Source organism: Candida oxycetoniae, assembly GCF_023343755.2.
Source record: "Candida oxycetoniae strain CBS 10844 chromosome Unknown scaffold10, whole genome shotgun sequence".
Taxonomy (NCBI): Eukaryota; Fungi; Ascomycota; class Pichiomycetes; order Serinales; family Debaryomycetaceae; genus Lodderomyces; species Lodderomyces oxycetoniae.
The window spans coordinates 105,300-129,548 of NW_026055470.1; the positions used below are offsets into that span (position 1 = coordinate 105,300).

Genomic DNA, 24,249 nt, shown 5'->3' on the forward strand with positions numbered 1-24,249 from the left:
AACCCACAGAACACGGAACAATGCAAATATATTCATCATGCCTTAGTGCCTTAAAAATTTGGCTAGGATCACACTATGGCTTCGTATAGCCTTGATGTGCCTCACACACCATGACATGCTATATGGCTTAGCTGGATAGTAAATATTTAGCAAACATTTCCGCATTTGGTTAAATTTTATATTTTACACACAAAGTATAAAAAAAAAAAAGGGAGGCGCTTACATCTCAATGTGATTACCAAATTGTCTTGTGTCAATCAGCCCCCCGTTTGGCTCTTGCAAAAAAGCCCTTTTTGTTGTCACTATTGCTGCCACTGCCACTACCACTGGTGCTGCTGCTGGTGGTGCTATTGCCAATATAGCATACGCGGAAAGTTTTTATATTTAGAATCATTTTATATGCCGGTAGGGTTTATATTTGTGTAAATCTTAGTCTATATACAGTCGTGTGTCCCAATCGGGATAAATTATCTTCCAGTAGAGGAAAGAAAGCAACAGTTGAGTTCAAATGAAATATTCAACTATGCGCTTTTCTTTTTTTTTTTTTTTTTTTTTTTTTTTTTTTGGTTTTTGCACGCGGGAGTTGCTCCATGTGCAATTAAATATATTGTGAGTCAATGATGAATGTATTGTTAGATAATCCCAAACTATAGTGTTGTTGTTGTTTTTTTATTAAAAAAAAAAAGAACAATTAGCCGCCTTATTAGATAATACTTTTAGCTAATATGGTATGGAGGATTAACGTACGACTTTACTTAGTGATGAAAAAAAAAATCGCAGGTAACTGACTAAAATCGGTGGACTCCGCCTAGTTTCTTCTTTCTTTCACTTTTCCTCTTTCCACCCATACCCTCATTATGTCACCTTTCCCCAAAGTTTCAGGGGTGAGGGTGAAAGTAGGCTTTTTAACCTTAAAAGCCTTTTAAATATGTAAAATTCATTTTTTTTTTTTGTTTATGTATTATCTTTTGGTTTGTCTCTCACATTTATTGACAGGGAAACAAAACGCGCATTTCACACACGGGTTTTGAGATCTAATTGGGTGTGGATATTTTATAGATCTCATTTTGTCACATATCGTCACAAATTTCCAAATAATATATTTTTTTCAATTGTTTCGACTAATTTGACATGTTCGTAATAAATCCTTAACGATATGTTATTTGTAGCATCTCCTTCAATAAACTGTTCTTTTATTAAATGAGATTATATTTGCTACCCTATAGCCACTCATCGTCAAAGCCTAAATGAATGCTATGAGACTGCAAAAAAAAAAAGAAAAGAAAAAGAAAAAGAAAAGAACAAAAAATAGATTAATCGCTTAGTAGTGTAAAGTTGCAAAGAGTAGTGTAGATACTTTCAAAGTTTGAAAATAGATTCGTGCACGACATTTACTTGAATAGCGGGCTAGACCCCCCCCCTAAGTAACAACTCTACCCCAAACAACAGGCTCCAACCCCCTCAATGACAACTTTACCCCAAATAACGGTTACAGTTTGAGATAACAGGATCTTCTAATGTAATGATAAACTGTGAGTATCATACTCAAAATTAAAAAAAGAACAACCTACAATAACAATATGAAGTGATACAAGGATTTACAAAATATTGTTTACTCAGATGATGACGAGTTGCAGCTCGTTAAATCCCAATTGTATAAACAATTATGTATTACTCAAACGTGCCACTTCCGCTCTCCCGCCTCCCCTCCCCCCCTCCAAACACACACACACGAAAGACGATTTTTAAACACAGTTGATGTTGTTGTTGTTGTTGTTGTTTTTTCGTTTCTCTTCAGGAACCACAAAAGAAGTAAAAGAAGTGTACAAACTATAAGCTGTGACTAGTGCCTAACCTTAATTTTATTGTTCTATTTTCTTCTTGCTGTATAACAAGTTCTTTTTATTTTTTCTCTCTCTTTCTTAAAAATGACAGATTTTCTACCATTTTGGAAAATGCAGTTGAGAAAAGGTGTATTTTAGACCCTCAGAGAACAACGCTTAAATATATTGTATGTAACTCACATCAATTGGTAAAGAATGTTGTTTTTTTTGTTTCTACTCGATATTTACAAACCGCCTTGGTAAGGCACCGCTTCTATTTTCTTTTCTTTCTCCCCCTTAATTCCGTATCTACCGTGTATAGAACTGTAAATGTATCTCAGTTCATCATATAGTCATGTCGTGCAAAAACTCGAAATTTCATGCTACTCCTATATGACAGGTAGTGTTCAATTTACCCGAAAAGAAAAAAAAGAAAGCACGTAGCGTACAAAAAAAGATTCTTTACATTGCTGGTTCTGAGGCAGTACACGCTAGAAATGCCATTTTCTGTGGCGAATTACACTACCCTCAATCTTAGCGGGTGTAGAGAAGAAACAATGTGGCGTTTATGTGAAATAGTATAGAAAAAGAAAAGCCTTGGGAATAAGAATAAAAGAGTAAATGGAAAAGGAGTTTCTAGAAGAACTATAGGTGACAGAATGAGTTATAAGAGACAATGAGAAGACAGACGGACCCTGTTGATCTGTCATTGCCGTTTTCGAAAGGGATGGGTGGGGAGTGGCAGAAAATAGTACAATTGTTCTGCCGTATTGTATTATTTATTCCACACACATATATATATATATGAGTAGCAATGACTATACTAATCAATAAAAAATAGTCCTCTTCACCTCAAGGCAAAATGTTGTTCGCTTTGGGGAGGGGGAGAGTGTGAGATATCAGTAAAAATCACATTCCCTAGCATTTCAAATCACATCCACTAGCATTTCAAATCACATCCCCTAGCATTTCAAATCACATCCCCTAGCATTTCAAATCCATTCCCTAGCATTTCAAATCACATCCCCTGGCATTTCAAATCACATCCCCTGGCATTTCAAATCCATTCCCTAGCATTTCAAATCACATCCCCTAGCATTTCAAATCACATCCCCTGGCATTTTAAATCACATATTTGAGGCTCTTTTCAAAGATAGAAAGTTTGACTGTTGTTATTCCTCTCGATAGGTTTTATCAATTCAGCCAATCTCTATATTCACAACTAGATGTGAAACTTGTGCATCGAACCTAAACTAAACGACCATAGTACCTTGATAGGGGGGGACAATGACTATCTCCTCCTATCTACGTTGTCTCAAGACTAGATTTCCAGCTCTTACTCTTATTCTTGTTCTCCTCCTACACCCCAACTCTTATCTCTTACCCTATAGCGCTACCACTATCGATATGTTCCAAATTTTCAGGTTTTTTTGTTTTTATTTCTATTTTTTTTTGCACCCAATTCTAGAAAATCATCATGAGCATATCAAAAATATAGAAGGAGGGTTTAAACACAAGATATGGAGTTGAAACAACTTACCCCAAACTCTATCCTTTTGTTTGCCCCCTTTATTTCACCCCCTCCTCCCCCCCTCTTGCTCATTCCTCCTCTGCATTTTCAATCTTGCAATCTATATTGCGATGGTCCTTCTCCTCTCTTTTCAATTCTTCTTTTTCCAATTTTAATTTGTTTCTCTTTATCCACCCATCCCACCAGTAGCCAAAAAATTATGCCAGGAGTGAAAAAACTACTTCATAAATTAACGAAAGAATCTAAGGTAAAGCAACATCAGACTCGCAATTATAACAGTAATCCATATTTGGAAAATCAATACAGTACCAATCTGACCTTTTTCAATCAAGTTGGTGGTGACAATAATGACGCAGGAAAATTTGAAGATCGAGAAATTCCATCAATTTGTTATATCCCACTGAATAACCCTACACCTGTCAACTCTTCTAATGCAGATTTGGAAGATGCAAGAAGTGGTCCTTCTTCATCTTCGTCATCTATGTCCTGTGCCAACTCGTTTGTTTCAAAATCACTGTTGAAATGCTTATCACCATCTCACTCTTCAGGATCTTCTTTTAAACGGTTTAAATTACCAAAAGTTGTCAGGGACGAGGACGGGAGTTTTGTGAAAATTGAAAAATTGAAATTCTCTAAACGGGGCACTTTGTTGAATTACAAGACAAGACAACTGCTGCTGCTGCAGCAGTTGGGGTCGTCAAGAATCTTGCTGAGAAAGTTGAAACTGGTTACAAGAAACAGACCGAGTGGACAGAGAGTTAGAAACAGACGATTAAAAAGTATGATTCTAAATGGGGTTGTCAAGGAAGAGGACGAGAAACTGCTTCATGATGAGGACATCAACAAAGAGCAAGTATTTAAAAAGGAAGGTGCCGCATTGCCATCAACTAATTCAAGTTCTCTTCGAAAAGACACGAAAATTGGAAATCTCAATAACCATACAAAAGTTATCTCAGAAGAATCAACTTATCAACCAAGCCGTGTTAAGCTACTTGAGGAAAAGCAACCAAATGACGTATTGGCATCATTATCATCTATCTCATCTTCTCCTTCGTTAAAAAGATCAGCTTCAGCCAAAACATTTGAATCGAAATTCACACCTAGTTTTATTGCCAATACTATACCTTTGATTTTGACAACCACAAGCACATCTTCTACAAGTACAGCTGCAACCACAACAATACTAACCACCACTGCTGCTACTGCTACCTTTTCTGCTACTGCTACTGCTACTGCTGCAGCCACTGCAACCAATCCTACCGATATTTTCCACCACCACCACCATCATCATCATGATCAGGCAACAAGTGAGAAAAAGTTGGTTTGTGTAGTTGATTCAGGTGTTGATAATGTTGTATCATCCTCAGTTAGTGCACATGCCTCGATCGAGTTGACTGGTGATGAATTTGATGATAAACAGGTAAAGGATATCGGGACAAGCGAGTCTAAAGATGATATAACAAGTTTGATCATCTTTGATAATGAGGATGGTTTGAAAAAAACCAATGATGATGAGGAATCAAAGTGGATTCTTGTAAAGCAAAAATTCCAAAAGTATTTTTATAAGCTGCTGAAGAGACTCAATAAACTGGGGGTGCTAGAGGAAGATGATCGATTGGAATCAACGCCACTGCTACCGCCACTACTACCACCACCACCACCACCAACAACTACAACAACAACAATAACAACAACAACACTGTCTATCCAACAAAGCTTGAGTAGTGAGACTCCTCTGATTGGTAAAAAAGATGAGTATCCTGTGACTTCAATAGCTAATTCAACAACATATCCCCATTTGCACCCGCAACCGCACTACCATCAACAACAACAAACAGCAACTACTGCAGCAGTTCAACTCGCAACACCGCTTTCGGCACCACCTACGGTATTACCCGTGACAAACACAACAACCATGCTAACCAATCCACTTATCAAAAAGCCATCAAGAACGTACCTGTTTTACTCCCATGACAATACCAAGTCACTGAATATTAATCTTGTTGAATATATACAGAATTTAAATCGACAAAAAATGGATGCAAAAAATTTAGCCATCATGGGAAATGGTAGCCCAAGTGGATTAACTATGAATAGTTTTTCACATAATTATAACGGATATGTATATACTAAAGCGACTGAACCGGGTAAGCAAGCTACCACTACCACTACCACTACCACCACCACCACTACTACAAGCAGTGGTGGTGAATTTAAAGACCCCTCTTCAGGGGTGGTATATGGTGGTGAATTTAAAGACTCATCTCCAGGGGTGGTATATGGTGGTGGTGAAAGTTTTGGGTTAAGCAGGGCAAATGTTTTAAGAAGAAGAAATTATAACCATTATATGAGTAATAAAAATAAGAATAAATCAGAAGCCGAAGATGAAGAAGAAAAAGCAAAGATTATTCAAGAGGACCTTCATGCCTTTTTTAGTTATTATGAACAGCAACAGCAGCAAAGAGACTTGAAGAATGTCAAAGGGGAAGCAATTGATGATTTAACAGGAGCTTTATATTTTATTGTTAATGATCCAGAGGAAAAGCGACCAAGCGGATTTATGATTAGTCGCCACAGCAGTACTGGTGGAAATGGTGTAGTGAAGAAATTGCAATTTTCAACTGAACAAGTTGTTTCAGTTTCTGAAAAGAAAGCTTTTGATAACAACGAGAGTCACACTAACGAGGAAAAAGTAATGACTGGTGCATCTAAAGAACTGTTTCAACAACTGCAATTAAAATATCACTACTTACAATATAAGAGTCGAGGAAATCATATTTTCGCAACTCGCAATTTGAAAAATAAAAACCAAACAGTTGAAAAAGTGCAATTAGAAGATGTGCACACTATTGAGCAGAGCGAGATAGTGGAACACACTGACCTCTTACATACATTAGATGATGTGCAATTAGAAGATGTGCAATTAAAAGATTTGCAATTAGAAGATTTGCAATTAAAAGATTTGCAATTAGAAGACGTAGCTGGTATGGAATTAAAAACAGCACAACAAGTGGATATGTCAAGTAGAAAGTACAATTCTGAAGAAATTAATGTCAAATCCGTTTCCAGTTTGGAAAATGGATCTAAACAAGAAAAAATTCCTAAAATCGAATCTGAAGAGGAATGTGAAAGCTCAAACGACGGAGATGACGAACAAAGCGGTGGCGAAGAAGAAGAAGAAGAAGAAGAAGAAGAAGAAGAAGATGATGATGATGAGAGAAGTTTGGATCTAATAAATTTTAGTCTCTCATGAGATCAATAAAATTGTAGTGTTTAGAATAATAGTAATAAAAAAAAAAGATAGAAGTATTAAACCTATATCGGTAATACACCATACCAAAAAATGTGGGTCATCCCAGACTTGCACTATCGAGCAGAGCGAGATATTGCAACAAGCTACTAGACACTATCGAGCAGAGCGAGATATTGTAACAAGCTACTAGACACTATCAAGCAGAGCGAGATATTGCAACAAGCTACTAGACACTATCGAGCAGAGCGAGATATTGTAACAAGCTACTAGACACTATCTCGCTCTGCTCGATGGTGCTGTAACAAGCTAGTTGTTGTATCAAAGTTGGTCAAAATTAGATTTATGGCCCTTTCTTCTATCCTACGTCTTGTCTCTCCCCCCCCCCCCGCATACACACCATATTACAGGAGATAAAGATGAATTTATACGTGGTAGCACAACATACATAAAGCCATTTGTTCAAAGATCAGCAATGCCGCGCCCCCACCTATAAAAAAGTATGGGCCTTTTTTTCCTCTTCTTTATCATATGAGAAGCAAAGATTTAGTAGGATAAGGATATATTAGGCGTGTAGATAGTATTCAGAGTGTAGTGGAGTGTTTGCTAGTTTAACTACTGTTAGTGTTTTATTTATTATGACGTTTTCAACGGGAAGAGGAGGTGCCGGGAATATACACCATCATCATCAAAAGACCTCAGAAAATAATGTTTTATCGCCCCAACTTTCAGTTCACAAGTCACCGGTGCCACTTGAACCGGGTAATGGTAATGACAGTAGTTTGAAAAAGACAACAAGTAATAATGGCAAGAAAATTTACTATTCTACTGGCCGTGGTGGTGCAGGAAACATTCGTTCAACGGATTCTGAACAATTATCTCCGAAATTGATACCGCAAGGCTCAAATACACCACATTTAACCACATCAAAAATTTCGACTGGTCGTGGTGGGTTTGGCAATATGGTTGAGAATACCGATCCACAGTTGACTAGAAAATTACAAGATGTCGATGGTGAAGAGTTAAATGAGCGGTCTCCTGAATTACAAGCCATGAATTCCAATAGAAGCTTTAGTGTAGGACGTGGTGGATTTGGTAACGTTATTCTGAAATCCAAAAGCCGCGTTTCGCAAGGACTGGCCTCGGATCTGGATCAGGCGGTTAATTTGTACACTGTGAGCTCAAGAGGTGATAAGCACCACAAGAAGAAGCTGCTGGGGATTCTAACCAGGATTAAGGAGATGTTTTCATAAATGAGAGTTAAATATTGTTGACAATTGTTGACGAGAGATATTAACATCTCCTCAAGTACCCTGTTCTTTTTTAGTTTTCTTCATTTTCTAGCGATGAGGTATAGAGCATGTCATTTGATTATAGGTAATTATTTGTTTAAAGAGAATCGGCAATTACTGTTTAACGAGATAATCAGCAATTGTCTATTCAAAGAGAAAATATCTAGACAATTGTCTTTTTAAAGGGATAGTAAGTAGTCTCTTACTTTATCCAAGGCTTTGTATCTATGACTTATTGAGTTCTTTACCTTTTTCTCCATTTCAGCATAAGTCTCATTAAATCCTTGAGGCTGGAAAATTGAATCCCAACCAAAATTAGTTGGACCTCTGCTATCTACAATTTGACCACGAGTTATTCCTTGGAAAATCACCACTTCTTTCCCCGGTCCTTCACAATATCCAAACGTACATATAGCACTTGCTCGTTTATCCTCATATCCGAGTAACATTTTAACCAACCCATCCAATCCTATAGCTTGAACAAACCATTTTACATAAGGGCCAGGGAGGGTTTGATTATATGCATCGAATGTCAAACACGTATCCTCAACTAGCACGGGTCCGTCTATGGCCTTTGCCGCTGTTTGTGCTTTATTTATCGTCACTTGTTCTATTGTTCCTTGTATTTCATCGAGATCAATGGATTTATTAACTATCGTGAATTTACCTACCTTGTTATTGAGATTCTTGCCATTTTCATCAGATTCAGAGCAAGTCGATAAAATCGCCAACACTTCCTTCAATTTATTTGCATTCCCCGTGACGAATGTAATAGTTGACATTGTAACTCTATAAAAGTAGTCCCCCCCTGTAATGGCGGAAAAGAGAATTGAAAAATTTGAAAAAAAAAGGAAATAAAATTAACCACTGGTTTTGTAAGGAGTCGTTACTCCTGGGTGCAAAGGACAAGAGAGCCCATTGAAGAGCCCATTGAAGAGCCCATGTCAGTGACAATCAGTGCTGCTCCACTAGGGAGCAAAGCGAGATAATAAGAGAGCCCATTAAAAACCCCATGTCAGTGACAGTCAGTGACAGTCAGTGACAGTCAGTGTGCACCACTCGATAGTAAGAGAACCCCATAAAAGAGTACAAATAACCCTTCAGGAAAAGTTTCAATTGCATTGACAAAGAAAATTTTGAATAAACTATGGAGAAATCAAAATATTATATACAGTATATGACCATAACAAAGTCAAAAAGTTTACCACAAATGAATACATTATCGAGCAGAGCGAGATAGTGTCGTTCAGTGTGCTTATTTACCTAATCTCCTTCTCAATGCCCTTTGAGCTTTTCTTCTTTTCTTATGTTTGTGTTTCTTCATTTTCAATCTCCTTTTACGCAAAACCGAATCGGCCTGTATCTCGCTGGTTTCCTCAATATCGCAATTCTTTACGAGATCAAAAGTAAACAGCCTTGACCTTTCAACTGAAGGCAACATTATGGAAGAAGGTTTTATAAGAAACATTGATGGTGGTCGCGATATCCTGCTAAAGTTTATATGAGGTACATAGGATGTGCTAAAGTTATGAGGTATATAGGATGTGCTAAAGTTATGAGGTATATAGGATGTGCTAAAGTTATGAGGTATATAGGATGTGCTAAAGTTATGAGGTATATAGGATGTGCTAAAGTTATGAGGTATATGGGATGATGCGTTGCGTGTAATAGCTCTTAGACTTGTACTGATTCCCCTATTGGAATATGTCAAAATACTTTTAATCATCATAACTCTACCCACCAAGCAGTATCTCAAAGGGTTATGGCCATAAAGGGTGAATACAATGCCATAAAGAGTAAATGTGTATTCTTAGTGAACAAAAAAAAAAATTGTGAAAAATCTGCAATGATTTATTGGACGAGCTACCATATGTGGACAGATATGGTAGATCATCATCATCATCATCATCATCATCAGCGTCATCAGCGTCATCAGTGTCACTACCGAGTTACAGGAAGAGGGGGAAGGGCAGGGGGTACATTTTCCACAATATGTTAGATTTCTAAAAGTCTACTTCTATATTCATTACAATGTCATCGGAACATTCAACGATGAATCCTGTTTCTCCAACGATCCGGTTTGACGAACTTACATATCCCATCATTTGCGTTTTCCAATGTTTCACATCATATTTCAAACCATGACTAGAAAGAATAATTGGTTTATTACTTAATGGTAATAATCCACACGTTGGTGGGATTTTGTCCCCCATTCGACTAAATGTGGTCTTTGATGGGTATGCCACGTAATTGACCCCCTTGTATAGTAAGAATATAATATCGTTATGTGTATGAAAGAAAATTTCTAAATTCTTTGCTGTTTGATGTAAAATGTATAGTTGATTAATGGATTGTATTGTTTGGTCAAATCTTCCTCCTATAGCTGAAAGTGTATTGACCTTTATGGGAATACTACTCAAATTGGAAAATTTCGTTTCCCAAATTTGTGATAATCCATTTTCAACTTCAATATTATCAGGCCATGCCTCGCCATTGGCAAGAAATTGAAAATGCAATTGAATACAAAGTATTGCTTTGGAAAAATCATTAATATACTCGCTGCTTTGCTCGATTAAATGAGCTCCCTGAGATTTGTAAAATTGGGCTATTTCCTTATCGATCGAATCAAAGTCCCCTACAATGTAGTTTGGTATATATTTGCTTTGCAATTGAGCGCATGTATCCTTGGTCAAGTTGGGTTTGTTTGCAAAGTATTCATAAAGCCGATTCGCAGCACCGTCTGCACAAACAACAATACTGGATAGTTCCCATAAAGGTATCAAATCAAGATCAATTTCTTGATTTAAAATTAAGAGGGCTCTATTCTGATTACCATCGTGCGATAAATATGAAAATGGCTCAATTAACCGATATGAACAAGAAAAAGAGTCCGTTTTCTCCTCCCCGTTTTTGGGACGCTCAATTACTAGCGAGTTCGGCTGTACCGTAACTTCCTTCTTCAATTCCTCTTCTCTTGACATATCAATCCCATCTACTATGAAAATGAAGGCCCGTTTTGCAATAAAACAAAAAAACAAAAAAAAAAAAAAAAAAGTTAACCCGTAAGAAATTGCTTTGAGATATTCATCATAGACAATGAGCGGACTTGGAGCTAATGCTGGTGCTGGTGCAGCTTCTACTCCTGTTAAACCGACGACGATATCGGGTAACAATGGTACATTTGCTGGAACGCACTCAAATGCCGCAGTGTCGGCTAGTAATGCAACAACACAAATAGAAAAGAAAGAGGCTATAGTTCCAAGAGATGTGCGATTACTTCATCTCATCTTTGCAACTCAAGGTATACAGAATTATCAAGACCATGTTCCGCTCCAGCTAATGGATTTTGCTCATAGATATACCAAACTGATTTTGAAAGATGCTCTTATATATAATGATCATGCCAAACCACCAGGGGTTAATCCTTCAGCGACAAACGCAACAGTAAATACAGATGATATCCGATTAGCGATTACTGCTAGAAGCAATTATCAGTTCAAACCTGTTCCTCCAAAGGAATTGATGTTGGAGTTGGCTCAAGAAAGAAACTCAAAACCTTTACCTCCAGTTATACCTAAATGGGGGTTAAATTTACCTCCAGAAAAGTATTGTTTAACGGCAAAGAACTGGAGTAGTATATATGATGAGCCTGAAGAAAGTTTAAAGGAAGATAGTGGACAGCAAAAGAAGAAGATTAAAACGACACTATCGACGACACTATCGACGACACTATCGAGCGGAGCGAGATAGTATCATCGAGCAGAGCGAGGTAGTGTTGGTGGCAGAGCGTGATAGTATCATCGAGCAGAGCGAGGTAGTGTTAGTGGCAGAGCGTGATAGTATCATCGAGCAGAGCGAGGTAGTGTTGGTGGCAGAGCGTGATAGTATCATCGAGCAGAGCGAGGTAGTGTTAGTGGCAGAGCGTGATAGTATCATCGAGCAGAGCGAGGTAGTGTTGGTGGCAGAGCGTGATAGTATCATCGAGCAGAGCGAGGTAGTGTTAGTGGCAGAGCGTGATAGTATCATCGAGCAGAGCGAGGTAGTGTTGGTGGCAGAGCGTGATAGTATCATCGAGCAGAGCGAGGTAGTGTTAGTGGCAGAGCGTGATAGTATCATCGAGCAGAGCGAGGTAGTGTTGGTGGCAGAGCGTGATAGTATCATCGAGCAGAGCGAGGTAGTGTTGGCGGCAGAGTAGATAGTGTTGGTGGCAGAGTGAGATAGTGTTGGTGGCAGCTAGTGTCGGTGAAAGTCAGTGTGCTCCACTATCTCGCTCTCGATAGGGATGCTATTAAATGCTGCTCCACTATCTCGCTCCGGTCGATAGTGTCGGTCGATAGCGTCGCTCGATAATTCTCATCTCTTAGTGTTAGTGGCAGAGTGAGATAGTGTTAGTGGCAGAGTGAGATAGTGTTAGTGGCAGAGTGAGATAGTGTTAGTGGCAGAGTGAGATAGTGTTGGCGGCAGAGTGGTATAGTGTTGGTGGCAGAGTGAGATAGTGTTGGTGGCGGAGTGAGATAGTGTTGGTGGCAGAGTGAGATAGTGTTGGTGACAGAGTGAGATAGTGTTGGTGACAGAGTGAGATAGTGTTGGTGACAGCTAGTATCGGTGACAGTCAGTGTGCTCCACTGTATTGCTCTCGATAGGGATGCTATTAAATACTGCTCCACTATCTCGCTCCGCTCGATAGTGTCGCTCGATAGTGTCGCTCGATAGTGTCGCTCGATAGTGTCGCTCGATAGTGTCGCTCGATAGTGTCGCTCGATAGTGTCGCTCGATAGTGTCGCTCGATAGTGTCACTCGATAGTGTCGCCCTGGTTACTATGCCTCCCCAGTTAAACGAGCTCTTTAAAAAATTCAACATAAAATTGAAAACGCATTGAAAAATTTCAACTTCAATTTCTTTTCATTCTTTTTTTTTTTTTTTCCACTTGTATTAATAACGAATAACTTAATAAGGTATCGTGTTTGCTATTTTCAATTTATTGGAAGATGCTCCCTACGACGCTAGGATTGATTCCTGAGGTGAAGGAGGAGTACCCTGGTGCTTGTTTAGTAGAGCGTACTGCTCGCTTACAACAATTTGTTGAATTGGGACCACCAGATGTATGTAACATTTATAAGCATTCGATAAACTCTAAAAGAGAACATGGAGAAATTGGTACATTTTTGTACTTTACAGGGGTTGATACCTCATCCATAGCGCTGATTGCTGCTCATTTGCAAAGTTTGGCTAATTTGATGACTTCGAAACTGCAGTATTGGTTTGGTGAAAAAAAGCACTGGAAAGTACCTCAGTTGACCTATTGCACCTTTAATGCTTTTAGTAAAGTTGATATGAGAGTAACCGTTCATATACCGGGCAAATTTGAGATTCAGATATTGAATCAAGACGGGAAAATGATCCAGAACAAGGTCAATGAGGAACAATTGGAGAAATTTTGGATGGAAACTTTTTGTACATCGATTATACGTTGTGTGTTGGAAAGTGAAGATGGCGATGATGTCAACAAAGTCGGTGGTGTTGTTGAAATTAGAAAGGTTAATCCATTCAATAATGGAACCGCTTCAAAGGAATTATTAAATAATTTTTTAAATGCATTTGAAGAGTTGTTCTTTCAAGGCACAAAGTTGGGGTGCAACGTTGATATACCTCAGCCTACTTTGATCAACAACTATCTTGTAGATGGGTTTATTAAGGTTATACAGTTGACTCAAAGTTACGACCAAGGATTGGAGATTATGAATCGATTATACAAAATCGAACCCAGTGTATTATCAATCATTGCCAAGATTCAATTATTGAAACAAGATGAGATTGAAGCGGTAAAGACCATGTATAAGGGAATTCAAGAAAATAAACGAGACTCAAACACATTAGTTTTGCAAGCTCAATATTGCTTGGAGAAGAAAAAACCAGAGTTGGCACTTGAATTGGCCAAACAAGCAGTTAAGTCATCGCCATCGGACTTTTTGACCTGGTCTGTATTGGTTGCATGTTATACGAAATTAGGAAACTATGAAAATGCTTTATTGACATTGAACTCGTGTCCAATGAATTCACATAAGGAAAAGTATCAATTGAAAAGAGTGGTGCCAATAAGATCACACGAGGATTTGCATTTGCCATCACCATTGGATGTCACTATGGATGAAGTTTCTAATTTGCAAAGTAATGATATAAGTTATGAGCACAAGAATTTAGATCCCCAATTGGCAAATTTGCCAGCAGCAAATCTCAAATCCACTTATGCCAAAGCTTATGATTTGTTGACTGAAATAGTTGCCAAAACAGGTTGGGAGTTATTGTTGAAGTACCGTGCAAAAGTATTTGTTATGGAAGAGGAGTACCGAAAGGATAAAAAGAGTTCAAATGCAAGTGCAAACGGTCATTTACGTAAGAATTTCACACAATCTACAGTTAGTATGAATAATGTTTCTACAGATACTAATGCTGCTGCTGCTGCTACTACTACGACTACTGAGAGCGATGTTGATTCAACGACTGCTGTGAAATCTCCAAGAGAAGTAACTGATGGTAGTGGTGGTTCCATTCCAGATGATTCAGTAGTGGATGCTGCTGATGCTGCTACTGCTACTGATGCTGCTACTGCTAATGATGCTGCTACTGATGCTGCTACTGCTACTGATGCTGCTACTGCTACTGATGCTGCTACTGCTACTGATGCTGCTACTGCTACTGATGCTGCTACTGCTACTGATGCTGCTACTGCTACTGATGCTGCTACTGCTACTGATGCTGCCCCCATTTCTGACAACAAGGGTGACACCAGTTCACAGGAGTCCTTCAACTACGAAGATGAATTTCGAAAGAAACGGTTATGTGAAAGATGGTTAGATAATTTGTTCATGTTATTATATGAAGATTTGAGAGTTTATACTATGTGGCAAGCAGAATCTTTACATTTCCAGGCTCAACAAATGGAGTATAAAAAGACTACTTTAGAATGGGAGATTCTTGGTTCTATTGCATACAGATTGAAGCACTACAAGGAAGGGTCAGTTGCTTTTGCTAATGCATTGAGTGGAAGATTTTCTGCAAAATCACAGAATGAGATGTTAAAGTATTATTTGAAAGAACGGAATAAGCTATTAACGAGAAACACTCAACAACAACAACAACAACAACAACAACAACAACAACCACTGCAGCTGCAGCAGCTGTTGCAGCAACTGCTGGCGAGTGGCAATTTTGTACAAAATTATTCCAAGATGATGAGTCGGTTAAATGAAAAGATTTTAGAAAGTATAGTCAAATTACTAGTTTGGAACCATCGATGGTATTGTGATTTTTCACCTTATTTGCTATTATGTCTAAGTGACTTAGTCTCATGGGAAGGATCCTTAAGATTGGAGAGTTCTATTAAAGCGTTATATAACGAGAGCAAATTACCAGGACATAGTGGTGGGTTTGGTTCTAGTCCAGTTAAAGAGTCCCATAGAGACAAGAATGAATTAATTGGCAACCATGGAGTAGTTGAAATGATGAAAGACTTGAATGATGACTATATCAAATTATACAATCTAAGCAACGCCGATTAACGTCATTACTTAAAACACTTGAGAGAAAAGATAAGATTACTAATTCGACACTTTAAACACTTTTTTGACACTCTTTACAATATATGAATTCTACAAGAAAACTCCTCTTAACCAATCATCAGTTCTAAAGCATCATTTTTAGTTTCGTCGTGAAGGAAAAAAAACAAAAAACAATTTAGTTATAGATCACGAGAGATGCCGTAATTTTTCATTTACCTAGAGAAGATCCCTCTTCAAAGAAGATGCTAAAATAACTACAAATTGATATTACTCTACTTCTTCTTCTTCTTCTTCTTCTTCTTCTTCTTCTTCTTCTCTTTTGCTCTGGACTCTTTTTTTGGGCTTCATTGGTTATAATGTCTGCGTCGGAAAGATTAGGGATGTTTTCTCAGCATCTTGATAAATCTTTAAATGATGAAAAGAAGAGAATTAGTTCTTTTCCTATGCTTTCAAGTGCTGAGCGTGAAAGGTATTCGGGAAAGGATTTCTACAAGATAAAACATTGAATAGAGAGTGGACAACGGTGTGGGTGGCACATATGGACCTATTGGCCTAGGCATTGATTTAGAAGCAATGTAAAAATAAAGGAAAATATCAACAGTTTGAATAAAACTAGAAAATGTCGTCGTTATCGTATTTCTGCTATATACATAAATAAAAGCTAAAAGAATTGTCAATCAAAAGAGTTTTCAGGCAAAAGAATTGTCAAGCAAAAGAGTTTTCAAGCAAAAAAGTTGTTAACTAAAGGAGTTGCTTGCTGATGTGGGCCATTACTTTTCCTCGGGAGAAGCCTTATTTTCAATAGCTTTCGATTTTTCACCTTCATTGTCAAAGCCTTGCTTTGCCAATTCTCTCAACTCTTTTCTGGATTCTTCCAACCTCTGTTTTCTTGCTTGGATAATAGCATCTCTTCTTTCCAATTCTTCGACCCATAACTTTTCACGAACCTTGGCCTTTTCCTTTAGTTTTTCCTCGCGGGTCTTTTTCTTTTCCAAATGGGATGACCCTAAGGTCATACCACCGACTACGAGTGCTACTAACGTTGCTAATTGAAACGCAATCCTATATCTAAAGTATTTTTGAGTCTTTAATTTCTCACCTCTCTTCATTGATCGAGCAGCCATTACCACTGCACCTGCGGTAAGTATGGAGCCAATAGGTACGAGTGGTTGCTGTTTCGACTTTTGCCACATCTTTTGCAAAAGATCAGGCTCTCTTGATAAGAATCGTTAGTGGTTTACTGACTTGTATACATTGCCTTTAATAACATACTCTTCGCCAAATGAGAGCGAGGAAGGGAGATTCATGCTCATTTTTTTGTAGTGAAACGAGTATAGGACAATACTTGGAAAGTTAAGAGATAAAGCTTGAAACACGAGCTCTTACTTGTTTGTAACTGGTGAGTGAAGCTTAATATTAGAAAGCGTTTAAGATTTAATTTATATATTTTGTTAGTTGATCTTTAACTATGCATAGAATTAAAGCGATGATAATTTGCTCGCTTGGAAAATGGAGCTATTAAAAAACGACTATCGAAAGCAACACTATCGAGCAGAGCGAGATAGTGTTGTAACAAGCTACTCAGTGTTGAGTGTTGTTACAAGCTACTGAGTGTTGAGTGTTGTAACAAGCTACTGAGTGCTGAGTGTTGAGTGTTGTAACAAGCTACTGAGTGCTGAGTGTTGAGTGTTGTAACAAGCTACTGAGTGCTGAGTGTTGAGTGTTGTAACAAGCTACTGAGTGCTGAGTGTTGAGTGTTGTAACAAGCTACTGAGTGTTGCTCCACTATCTCGCTCCGCTCGATAGTGTCGCTCGATAGTGTCGCTCGATAGTGTCGCTCGATAGTGTCGCTTATTAATTTCTTTATTCTTGCAATATAAACTGCTTCATCTCATTATACGCACTCTCCAAATCATCATTGACAATAATTTTATCATGAGCTCCGCTATTGGCATATTCCATTTCGCTAGCAGCAGCAGCAATTCTCTTTGCCAAACTGTCTTCGGTTTCAGTGCCTCTTCCATCTAATCGGCTACGTAGTATTTCGATTGAGGGCGGACTTATAAATAAATACCTTGCATTTAATTTTGTTTGTTTAACTGCCTTGACACCTTGCATATCAATGTCCAAAATGCATATTTTGCCCTGTTTGAGCACATCTTCAACAGCTTTTATACTAGTTCCATAATAATTTCCAGAAAATTGAGCCCATTCAATAAACTTACCTTCTTCGATAAGTTTTTTGAATTGTTCAACCGTGGTGAAATGGTAATCCTTACCGTCAACTTCACCAACTCGTGGCTGTCTCGTAGTATTGGATATGGAAAATCCAAACTCTTGAGGATACTCATTAAATAGTTTTTTCAAAAGGGTAGATTTTCCAGTCCCTGAAGGTCCAGAGATAACTACAGGTCTTTTTTCTAAACCGCCATTAGCTCCAGCAGCATTCGACATCTTACTCACAAAAATTTACCTAGCGCTTAAACACCAAGAAAAGAGTTACGCCCAACTCAACTATAAATGAAAAATTCTAGATATACAAAACATCTCAACTCTATAGTGAAAAACTTTTTTTTCTGTTCCACTAGCGAGCAAAGCGAGCTAGTGGAACGGCACTGACAGATTTCACACTAGTGAGCAAAGCGAGCTAGTGGAACGGCACTGACAGATTTCACACTAGTGAGCAAAGCGAGCTAGTGGAACGGCACTGACAGATTTCACACTAGTGAGCAAAGCGAGCTAGTGGAACGGCACTGACAGATTTCACACTAGTGAGCAAAGCGAGCTAGTGGAACTGCACTGAATAGCTTGTAACAACACTATCGACACTAGCTCGTTTTCCTCGCTAGTGGAGCAGCACCGACGGGTTTGACACTAGCTCGTTTTGCTTGCTAGTGGAGCAGCACTTATAGGTTTAATTGCTTCAATAGTAGTTGTAGGTTTGGTACCCATGCATACTCCAACAGAGATGGGTTCATGGGTTGCCTTTACTGATAAAAATATAACAATGTTGATATTTTCAGGATAAGGTAGACATAACTAACTGGTAAATGACTCTATTTAATAACTTTAACTTCTATATATATGTAATATATGTCAGTGTATACGTACTGGCAGCCGACACTATCGACACTATCGACACTATCGAGCGAAGCGAGATAGTGGAGCACCATTGACTAGTGACACTATCGACACTATCGACACTATCGAGCGAAGCGAGATAGTGGAGCACCATTGACTAGTGACACTATTGACTAGTGACACTATCGGCACTAGTGTCGGTGGCAGCTAGTGCATATGTACTGGCAGCTAGTGTCGGTGGCAGCTAGTGTATACTTACTAGCAGCTAGTGTCGGTGGCAGCTAGTGTTGATCTATTTACTATCGACTAGACTCGTTTCACTCATCTAGTCTCTCTCCACTATCTCGCTCTGCTCGATAGTGTCGCTTGCCATGTTGATAATAATGCCAAAAGAGGTTTGGCTCGCCCCAAATAAATTTTGTCGACCGAAATTGGATTAGATTGGTCGTGACGGCGGTCGATGCTTGATGTCCGCCGTGTCGACCAGTCGTGTCCATTTCCATGAAAAAAAAAAAAGCATTAGCTAAAGTCATTACTCTTGTAAAGGTAACCAATAAACCAATAAACCAGTGATATATCCCATAGCTGTTGTTTGTTAGAGGGAAAGAGGTGTTATAAAATATTGCTATTAGCGGTTAATGTCTTTTCAAGTAACTTTTCCAGAGCTCAAAAATGCGTTAACAACGATGTATTCCAATGGATCACGCGATGACAAGACCAGAGCCACGCATTTTCTTGAACAATTTCAGAAATCGCAAGAGGCATGGAAACTAACTCATGAAATCCTTAATGACAAGTCATTGGGTGATTTGCAATTGAAATTATTTGCAGCTCAAACTTTACGATCTAAAGTTGTTTACGATTTATCTACTCAAGTACAAGAGTCAACTTATGATGCATTGAAAAGTTCCATATTGAATTTGTTGAAGCTATATAATGGCAAGAGTGAAAGGTTGATAAGAATTCAACTATCCATTGCATTATCGCAACTAGCGTTGCAGTATCTCTCGTGGACTTCAGCCATGAACGATATCGTGTCCAGTTTGACCGAGTCTAACCAAAATACACTTGTATTATTGGAATTCTTAAAGATTTTACCAGAGGAGCTATCCGACGTGAAAAAGTCTCATTTGACTGATGAGGAATATAACAAAAGATCAAAAGAGTTGGTAACCGATCAAGTTGAATCGGTAATACTCATATTGAAAAATCTCACCGAGAACAATACAAACAATAACCAAGATTTAAATTCCGCTATATTGGACTGTTTGAATAGCTGGATAACAGAGTGTCCAATTGAACAGATATTGCATATCGATTCATTAACTGCATTGATTTTCCAAAGCTTGTCTCAAGACTCAACGTTTGATAAAGCTATCGAATGTTTGGCAACAATAATTAGAGAAACTAGAGATATTGATAACTACCATATTATTGATACCTTGTACCAACAAATTTTGAAATTGAATAAATTCATGCATCAAAGTCCTGACAAATTGGAGGACTTGGAAACAATAGAAGGATTGACCAGATTATACGTCGAGTGTGGGGAATCGTGGCATACCTTGATTGCCAAGAATCCCAAGCACTTTAAACCTTTGGTAGAAATATTATTGGAATGTACCAGTTATGAAGAAGATTTGGATATCGTCAAGTATACATTTCAATTTTGGTACCTATTAAAGCAATTAATAATTATTCCAAAATTTCAAGAATCTAGAGAGGAGTTTAGTGATGTTTATCTAAGGCTAATTGCAATAATTATTAAACATTTGACATACCCAATTGCAAAAAATGATAATGATTTATTCAACGGTGACAAGGAGCAAGAAGATAAATTTAAAGAGTTTAGGTACGAAATGGGATATGTTTTAAAAGATTGTTGTGCTGTTGTTGGAGCATCTAGAGCTCTACAAGTTCCATTTGAGCAGATAAAATCCATTTTGTCAAACTCTCTGGGACACTGGCAATATCTTGAAGCGCCCTTATTTTCAATGAGAACCATGGCAAAGGAAGTGCCAGCAAAGGAAAAAACCATATTACCCACCATCATGTCATTTTTGGTGCGATTACCAGAACACCCAAAGGTCAGATATGCCGCTACATTAGTTTTGGGAAGATATACTGAATGGACAGCAAAGAACCCGGAATTTCTAGAGCAACAATTGAACTATATCACCCACGGTTTTGAAGTTGCCAACAACAACAACGATATTATGATGGCTACTTCGCACGCCTTGATGTACTTTTGCCAAGACTGCTCAGAGTTGCTTTTGAACTACTTGGAGCAGTTGTATATTTTATATAACCAAGTACGAGGTCAAATCGATTTGGATTCGAATTATGAGTTAAGTGATGGATTAGCTCATGTTGTTGCAAAAGTACCCGAAGAGAATCTTTACAAGACTTTGGAAATGTTTTTACAGCCAACATTGGATTTGTTGCAAAACCTTGTATCTATGCCTGTTTCGGAAGCTGGCAATAAAGAAATGGCGGATCAGTTGGAGATTATTTGTATATACATTGATGTTTTAAAAACTAGTGAGTTTGACAAACCAACATACGCGGTAGCTACCTTGTTTATTGAAAAGATATGGCCATTGACAACTACCATTTTAACAAAAGATGCCACTTCCTTAATTGTTAGCGAAAAGTGTATGAAATTAATCAAGAGTGCCATTTTATCATTTAGTTCATACTTGAATTCCATTTTACCTCAAATAGCCGAGATTTTACATCAAGGATTTAAACAAACTCATTTTGGATGTTATTTGTGGGTCACTGGAGTTGTTATTAGAGTGTTTGGAGATGACGAATTTTCACCACCCGAAATCACTTTAGCAGTTTACGAATTTGCTATGCAACAAGCTCAATTATTTTTTGAACAGTTGTTTTCTCAAAAGAGTCAAGGAGAAGTTGAAAATTGTTCTGAAGTTATTGAGGACTTCTTTCGTATGACGAATGATTTATTGATGTTTTATCCATTTGAGTTTATCCCTAATTTTGACTTTTTAACGTCGATATTTAAAGCTTGTCAAATCGTCTTGAGCATTGTTAACGAATACAATCCAATAATTTCCTGTATTCACTTTTTGATTGATTTGGTTTCATGGGGATTAGAGCATCCGCCAATCTCGTTATTTGAGCAACAGGATACAGAACCATTGAAACAAGCTATCAAGCAGTTTCTTATTGTGGACAACCATGGTGGAGATCTTTTAAAAGTTGTTTTGAATGGCATAATTTTCAAATTTCATGCTGATGTGCAACAGGATGCTAATGATTTGATTTTGAAAATACTCGTTGTTGTGACAAGTGTTGAAATGGCCATCAATTGGTTAAGATCAGCTGTAGTAGATTTACCCAATGTCAATGAGAAGGAGATGGACCGATTAATTGATACCGTCACTGTTGCATTGCAAAATAAGGATAATAGAAGAGTCAGATCAGCTCTAAAAGACTTTATTAATTGGTACTCGAGAAAGAATATCAGCCCGAGATCCGAATTTCAAGGATATACTCACTAACTTGTCGATTAATCTATTTATGTACAAATTGAAAGGAAGTCATTTTACATACTGCTCTCCTACTTCCTCCTCTGCTCTCCACTGCTCTCAACTGCTCTCAACTGCTCTCAACTGCTCTCAACTGCTCTCCACTCCACTGCTCTCCACTCCACTGCTCTCCACTCCACTGCTCTCCACTCCACTGCTCTCCACTCCACTGCTCTCCACTCCGCTCTGTGATCATCTCCCTTTTCAAAATGTCTTTGGAGCCAAAGAGACAATCTTGTTATAATTCAAATTTCTCAACTCTTTAGCAACAACAGAATTGATTCTAGTTCCCAAGGGCTCACCATTTTTATTTATCAATACACAAGCATTATCATCGAAACGAACTACTGACCCATCTGGTCTCCTAAACGGTGCCTTTGTCCTCACTATAACTGCTCGACATATATCTCTTCTCTTAACTCTATTCGCCGCCGACGACGTTCCATGAACAGAGTCGAAATTTGTAGGTCTAGCTTGTTTCACTACACATGTTATTTGATCACCTACATGGCCACAAGATTTTGGTTTATGGCGAAGAATTTTTATACATTCAACTACTTGAGCCCCAGAGTTGTCTATAACGTTAAGTAGCGTCTTGAGGTATATCATGGGCAAATATAGGCAAACACCGGCAGAATACGGGGTAAATACAAACCAATACAATTTAATATATCTATTGTAGAACTCTATGTCGATGGTATATAAAATATTTTTCACTTTTATTTTATTTTATTTTTTTTTTTTCACCAACGCTATGCTCTATCAAGTGCCTGTTTAATCTGGCTCTTCAGTAGCACCAACGACACTATCGAACACTATCGAACACTATCGAACACTATCGAACACTATCGAGCGAAGCGAGATAGTGGAGCATCTCTGACTGACTCTATCGAACACTATCGAGCGAAGCGAGATAGTGGAGCATCTCTGACTGACTCTATCGAACACTATCGAGCGAAGCGAGATAGTGGAGCATCTCTGACTGACTCTATCGAACACTATCGATCGCTTCGCTCGATAGTAGAGCATCACTGACTGACTCTATCGATCGCTTCGCTCGATAGTGGAGCATCTCTGACTGACACTATCGACCGAAACTATCGAGCAGACCCTTTCAAGTGCCTGTTTAATCTGACTCTTCAGTAGCACCAACATTGTGACAAGCTACTAGGCGCTGCTCCACTATCTCGCTCTGCTCGATAGTGTCCGATAGCGTCAAAGAAATAATTAAAAGTACTACATCCACAAACGCTATGCTCTATCAAGTACTTTAATCTAGCTTTTTATCTATTTCAATGGATGCTTCTTCAGTAGCACCAACGACCCAGTCGTAGACCCTTTTCATGGTTAAGAATTGGAAGTAAGCGACAAAGGCAACAATGGCAAAAATTAGTACACGATGAAAGTCCTTTTCTACATCCATAAATTGGTAAGGGTAACTTCCCCCATTTTCTTTATCGATCAAACTTTCAAGTAAAAACCAGTAAAAAACAGTGAGTACAACCATGAACGATAGCGCAGTATTGTTGCTAATTGTCCATTTTGGCATAAATACCAAATAATCCACAAGTAAGCTAACCACGGGCATTAAATGAATAGATAAATCGGTTAACAATGGTACTTGAAACTTTGATGGATCCTTGGTAAGCAAGTGGAGAAAGAAGACACGCAAAGGCCAATATATACCAGCAACTATAAGCTCCAACGCTAAACCAATAGGGTGAATATTGTTTTTAATTTGATAAAGCGTCTTGGATTTGGTAATATGGGCGAAAAATCCAATTGCAAACACTACTAAGGAATAAACAAGTGACAAATTGGTCAAAAATTGCCAATGGCCTGCTTTTGCTAGGTGAGATGGTAGTTCAACGGTATATATGTTTGTATATGCACCATAAGCACCTATCAATATTGATAACAAGTCTATAATTGTAATGAGGGGATTACCTACTCTCCTTCGAGAATATGGAGCCGTTACAGTAGTTGTTTGGGTTTCTTTCACCTTGTTTTCGAGAGACATTATTTGAAAGTCTAAACTTTTCTACTCTAAATCTAGTTTCTAAGTTGTTGAGCTTACTTTTGAGCTTGTCTTGCTTCAAAGTTGTAGAGCTTGCTTTTAAGCTTGTCTTTGCTATTAAGTTACTAAACTGCTACTGTT

General features: G+C 38.1%; 11 protein-coding genes across 11 annotated transcripts; 5 read left to right on the plus strand and 6 right to left on the minus strand. All coding sequences in view use genetic code 12, as the record gives it.

The window, feature by feature from the left end:
- Window positions 1–3,553: 3,553 nt before the first annotated feature.
- Window positions 3,554–6,607, plus strand: KGF56_003876 (uncharacterized protein; the record flags this gene model as incomplete). The annotated part of the gene is made up of 1 exon (XM_049325255.1): window positions 3,554–6,607. The coding sequence occupies one exon, from the start codon at window positions 3,554–3,556 to the stop codon at window positions 6,605–6,607; it is 3,054 nt and encodes a 1,017-aa protein (XP_049179035.1).
- Window positions 6,608–7,242: 635 nt separating this feature from the next.
- On the plus strand, window positions 7,243–7,857 carry KGF56_003877 (uncharacterized protein; the record flags this gene model as incomplete). Its single annotated transcript, XM_049325256.1, has 1 exon — window positions 7,243–7,857. The coding sequence occupies one exon, from the start codon at window positions 7,243–7,245 to the stop codon at window positions 7,855–7,857; it is 615 nt and encodes a 204-aa protein (XP_049179036.1).
- Window positions 7,858–8,075: 218 nt separating this feature from the next.
- Window positions 8,076–8,678, minus strand: HAM1 (nucleoside triphosphate pyrophosphohydrolase; the record flags this gene model as incomplete). Its single annotated transcript, XM_049325257.1, has 1 exon — window positions 8,076–8,678. The coding sequence occupies one exon, from the start codon at window positions 8,676–8,678 to the stop codon at window positions 8,076–8,078; it is 603 nt and encodes a 200-aa protein (XP_049179037.1).
- A 1,221-nt stretch (window positions 8,679–9,899) lies between these two features.
- KGF56_003879 (thiamine diphosphokinase) lies at window positions 9,900–10,877 on the minus strand (the record flags this gene model as incomplete). Its single annotated transcript, XM_049325258.1, has 1 exon — window positions 9,900–10,877. The coding sequence occupies one exon, from the start codon at window positions 10,875–10,877 to the stop codon at window positions 9,900–9,902; it is 978 nt and encodes a 325-aa protein (XP_049179038.1).
- Window positions 10,878–10,992: 115 nt separating this feature from the next.
- Window positions 10,993–12,091, plus strand: KGF56_003880 (chromatin modification protein; the record flags this gene model as incomplete). The annotated part of the gene is made up of 2 exons (XM_049325259.1): window positions 10,993–11,645; window positions 11,692–12,091. The coding sequence occupies 2 exons, from the start codon at window positions 10,993–10,995 to the stop codon at window positions 12,089–12,091; spliced, it is 1,053 nt and encodes a 350-aa protein (XP_049179039.1).
- Window positions 12,092–12,885: 794 nt separating this feature from the next.
- Window positions 12,886–15,456, plus strand: BUD7 (exomer complex subunit; the record flags this gene model as incomplete). The annotated part of the gene is made up of 1 exon (XM_049325260.1): window positions 12,886–15,456. The coding sequence occupies one exon, from the start codon at window positions 12,886–12,888 to the stop codon at window positions 15,454–15,456; it is 2,571 nt and encodes an 856-aa protein (XP_049179040.1).
- A 770-nt stretch (window positions 15,457–16,226) lies between these two features.
- KGF56_003882 (uncharacterized protein) lies at window positions 16,227–16,769 on the minus strand (the record flags this gene model as incomplete). Its single annotated transcript, XM_049325261.1, has 2 exons — window positions 16,227–16,671; window positions 16,729–16,769. 2 exons carry the CDS (start codon window positions 16,767–16,769, stop codon window positions 16,227–16,229), a joined length of 486 nt encoding a protein of 161 aa, XP_049179041.1.
- Window positions 16,770–17,319: 550 nt separating this feature from the next.
- Window positions 17,320–18,691, minus strand: GUK1 (guanylate kinase; the record flags this gene model as incomplete). Its single annotated transcript, XM_049325262.1, has 2 exons — window positions 17,320–17,876; window positions 18,568–18,691. 2 exons carry the CDS (start codon window positions 18,689–18,691, stop codon window positions 17,320–17,322), a joined length of 681 nt encoding a protein of 226 aa, XP_049179042.1.
- A 484-nt stretch (window positions 18,692–19,175) lies between these two features.
- On the plus strand, window positions 19,176–22,064 carry MTR10 (Mtr10p; the record flags this gene model as incomplete). Its single annotated transcript, XM_049325265.1, has 1 exon — window positions 19,176–22,064. The coding sequence occupies one exon, from the start codon at window positions 19,176–19,178 to the stop codon at window positions 22,062–22,064; it is 2,889 nt and encodes a 962-aa protein (XP_049179043.1).
- Window positions 22,065–22,295: 231 nt separating this feature from the next.
- KGF56_003885 (mitochondrial 54S ribosomal protein uL14m) lies at window positions 22,296–22,700 on the minus strand (the record flags this gene model as incomplete). The annotated part of the gene is made up of 1 exon (XM_049325266.1): window positions 22,296–22,700. The coding sequence occupies one exon, from the start codon at window positions 22,698–22,700 to the stop codon at window positions 22,296–22,298; it is 405 nt and encodes a 134-aa protein (XP_049179044.1).
- Window positions 22,701–23,361: 661 nt separating this feature from the next.
- On the minus strand, window positions 23,362–24,111 carry KGF56_003886 (uncharacterized protein; the record flags this gene model as incomplete). Its single annotated transcript, XM_049325267.1, has 1 exon — window positions 23,362–24,111. One exon carries the CDS (start codon window positions 24,109–24,111, stop codon window positions 23,362–23,364), a length of 750 nt encoding a protein of 249 aa, XP_049179045.1.
- Window positions 24,112–24,249: the final 138 nt, after the last annotated feature.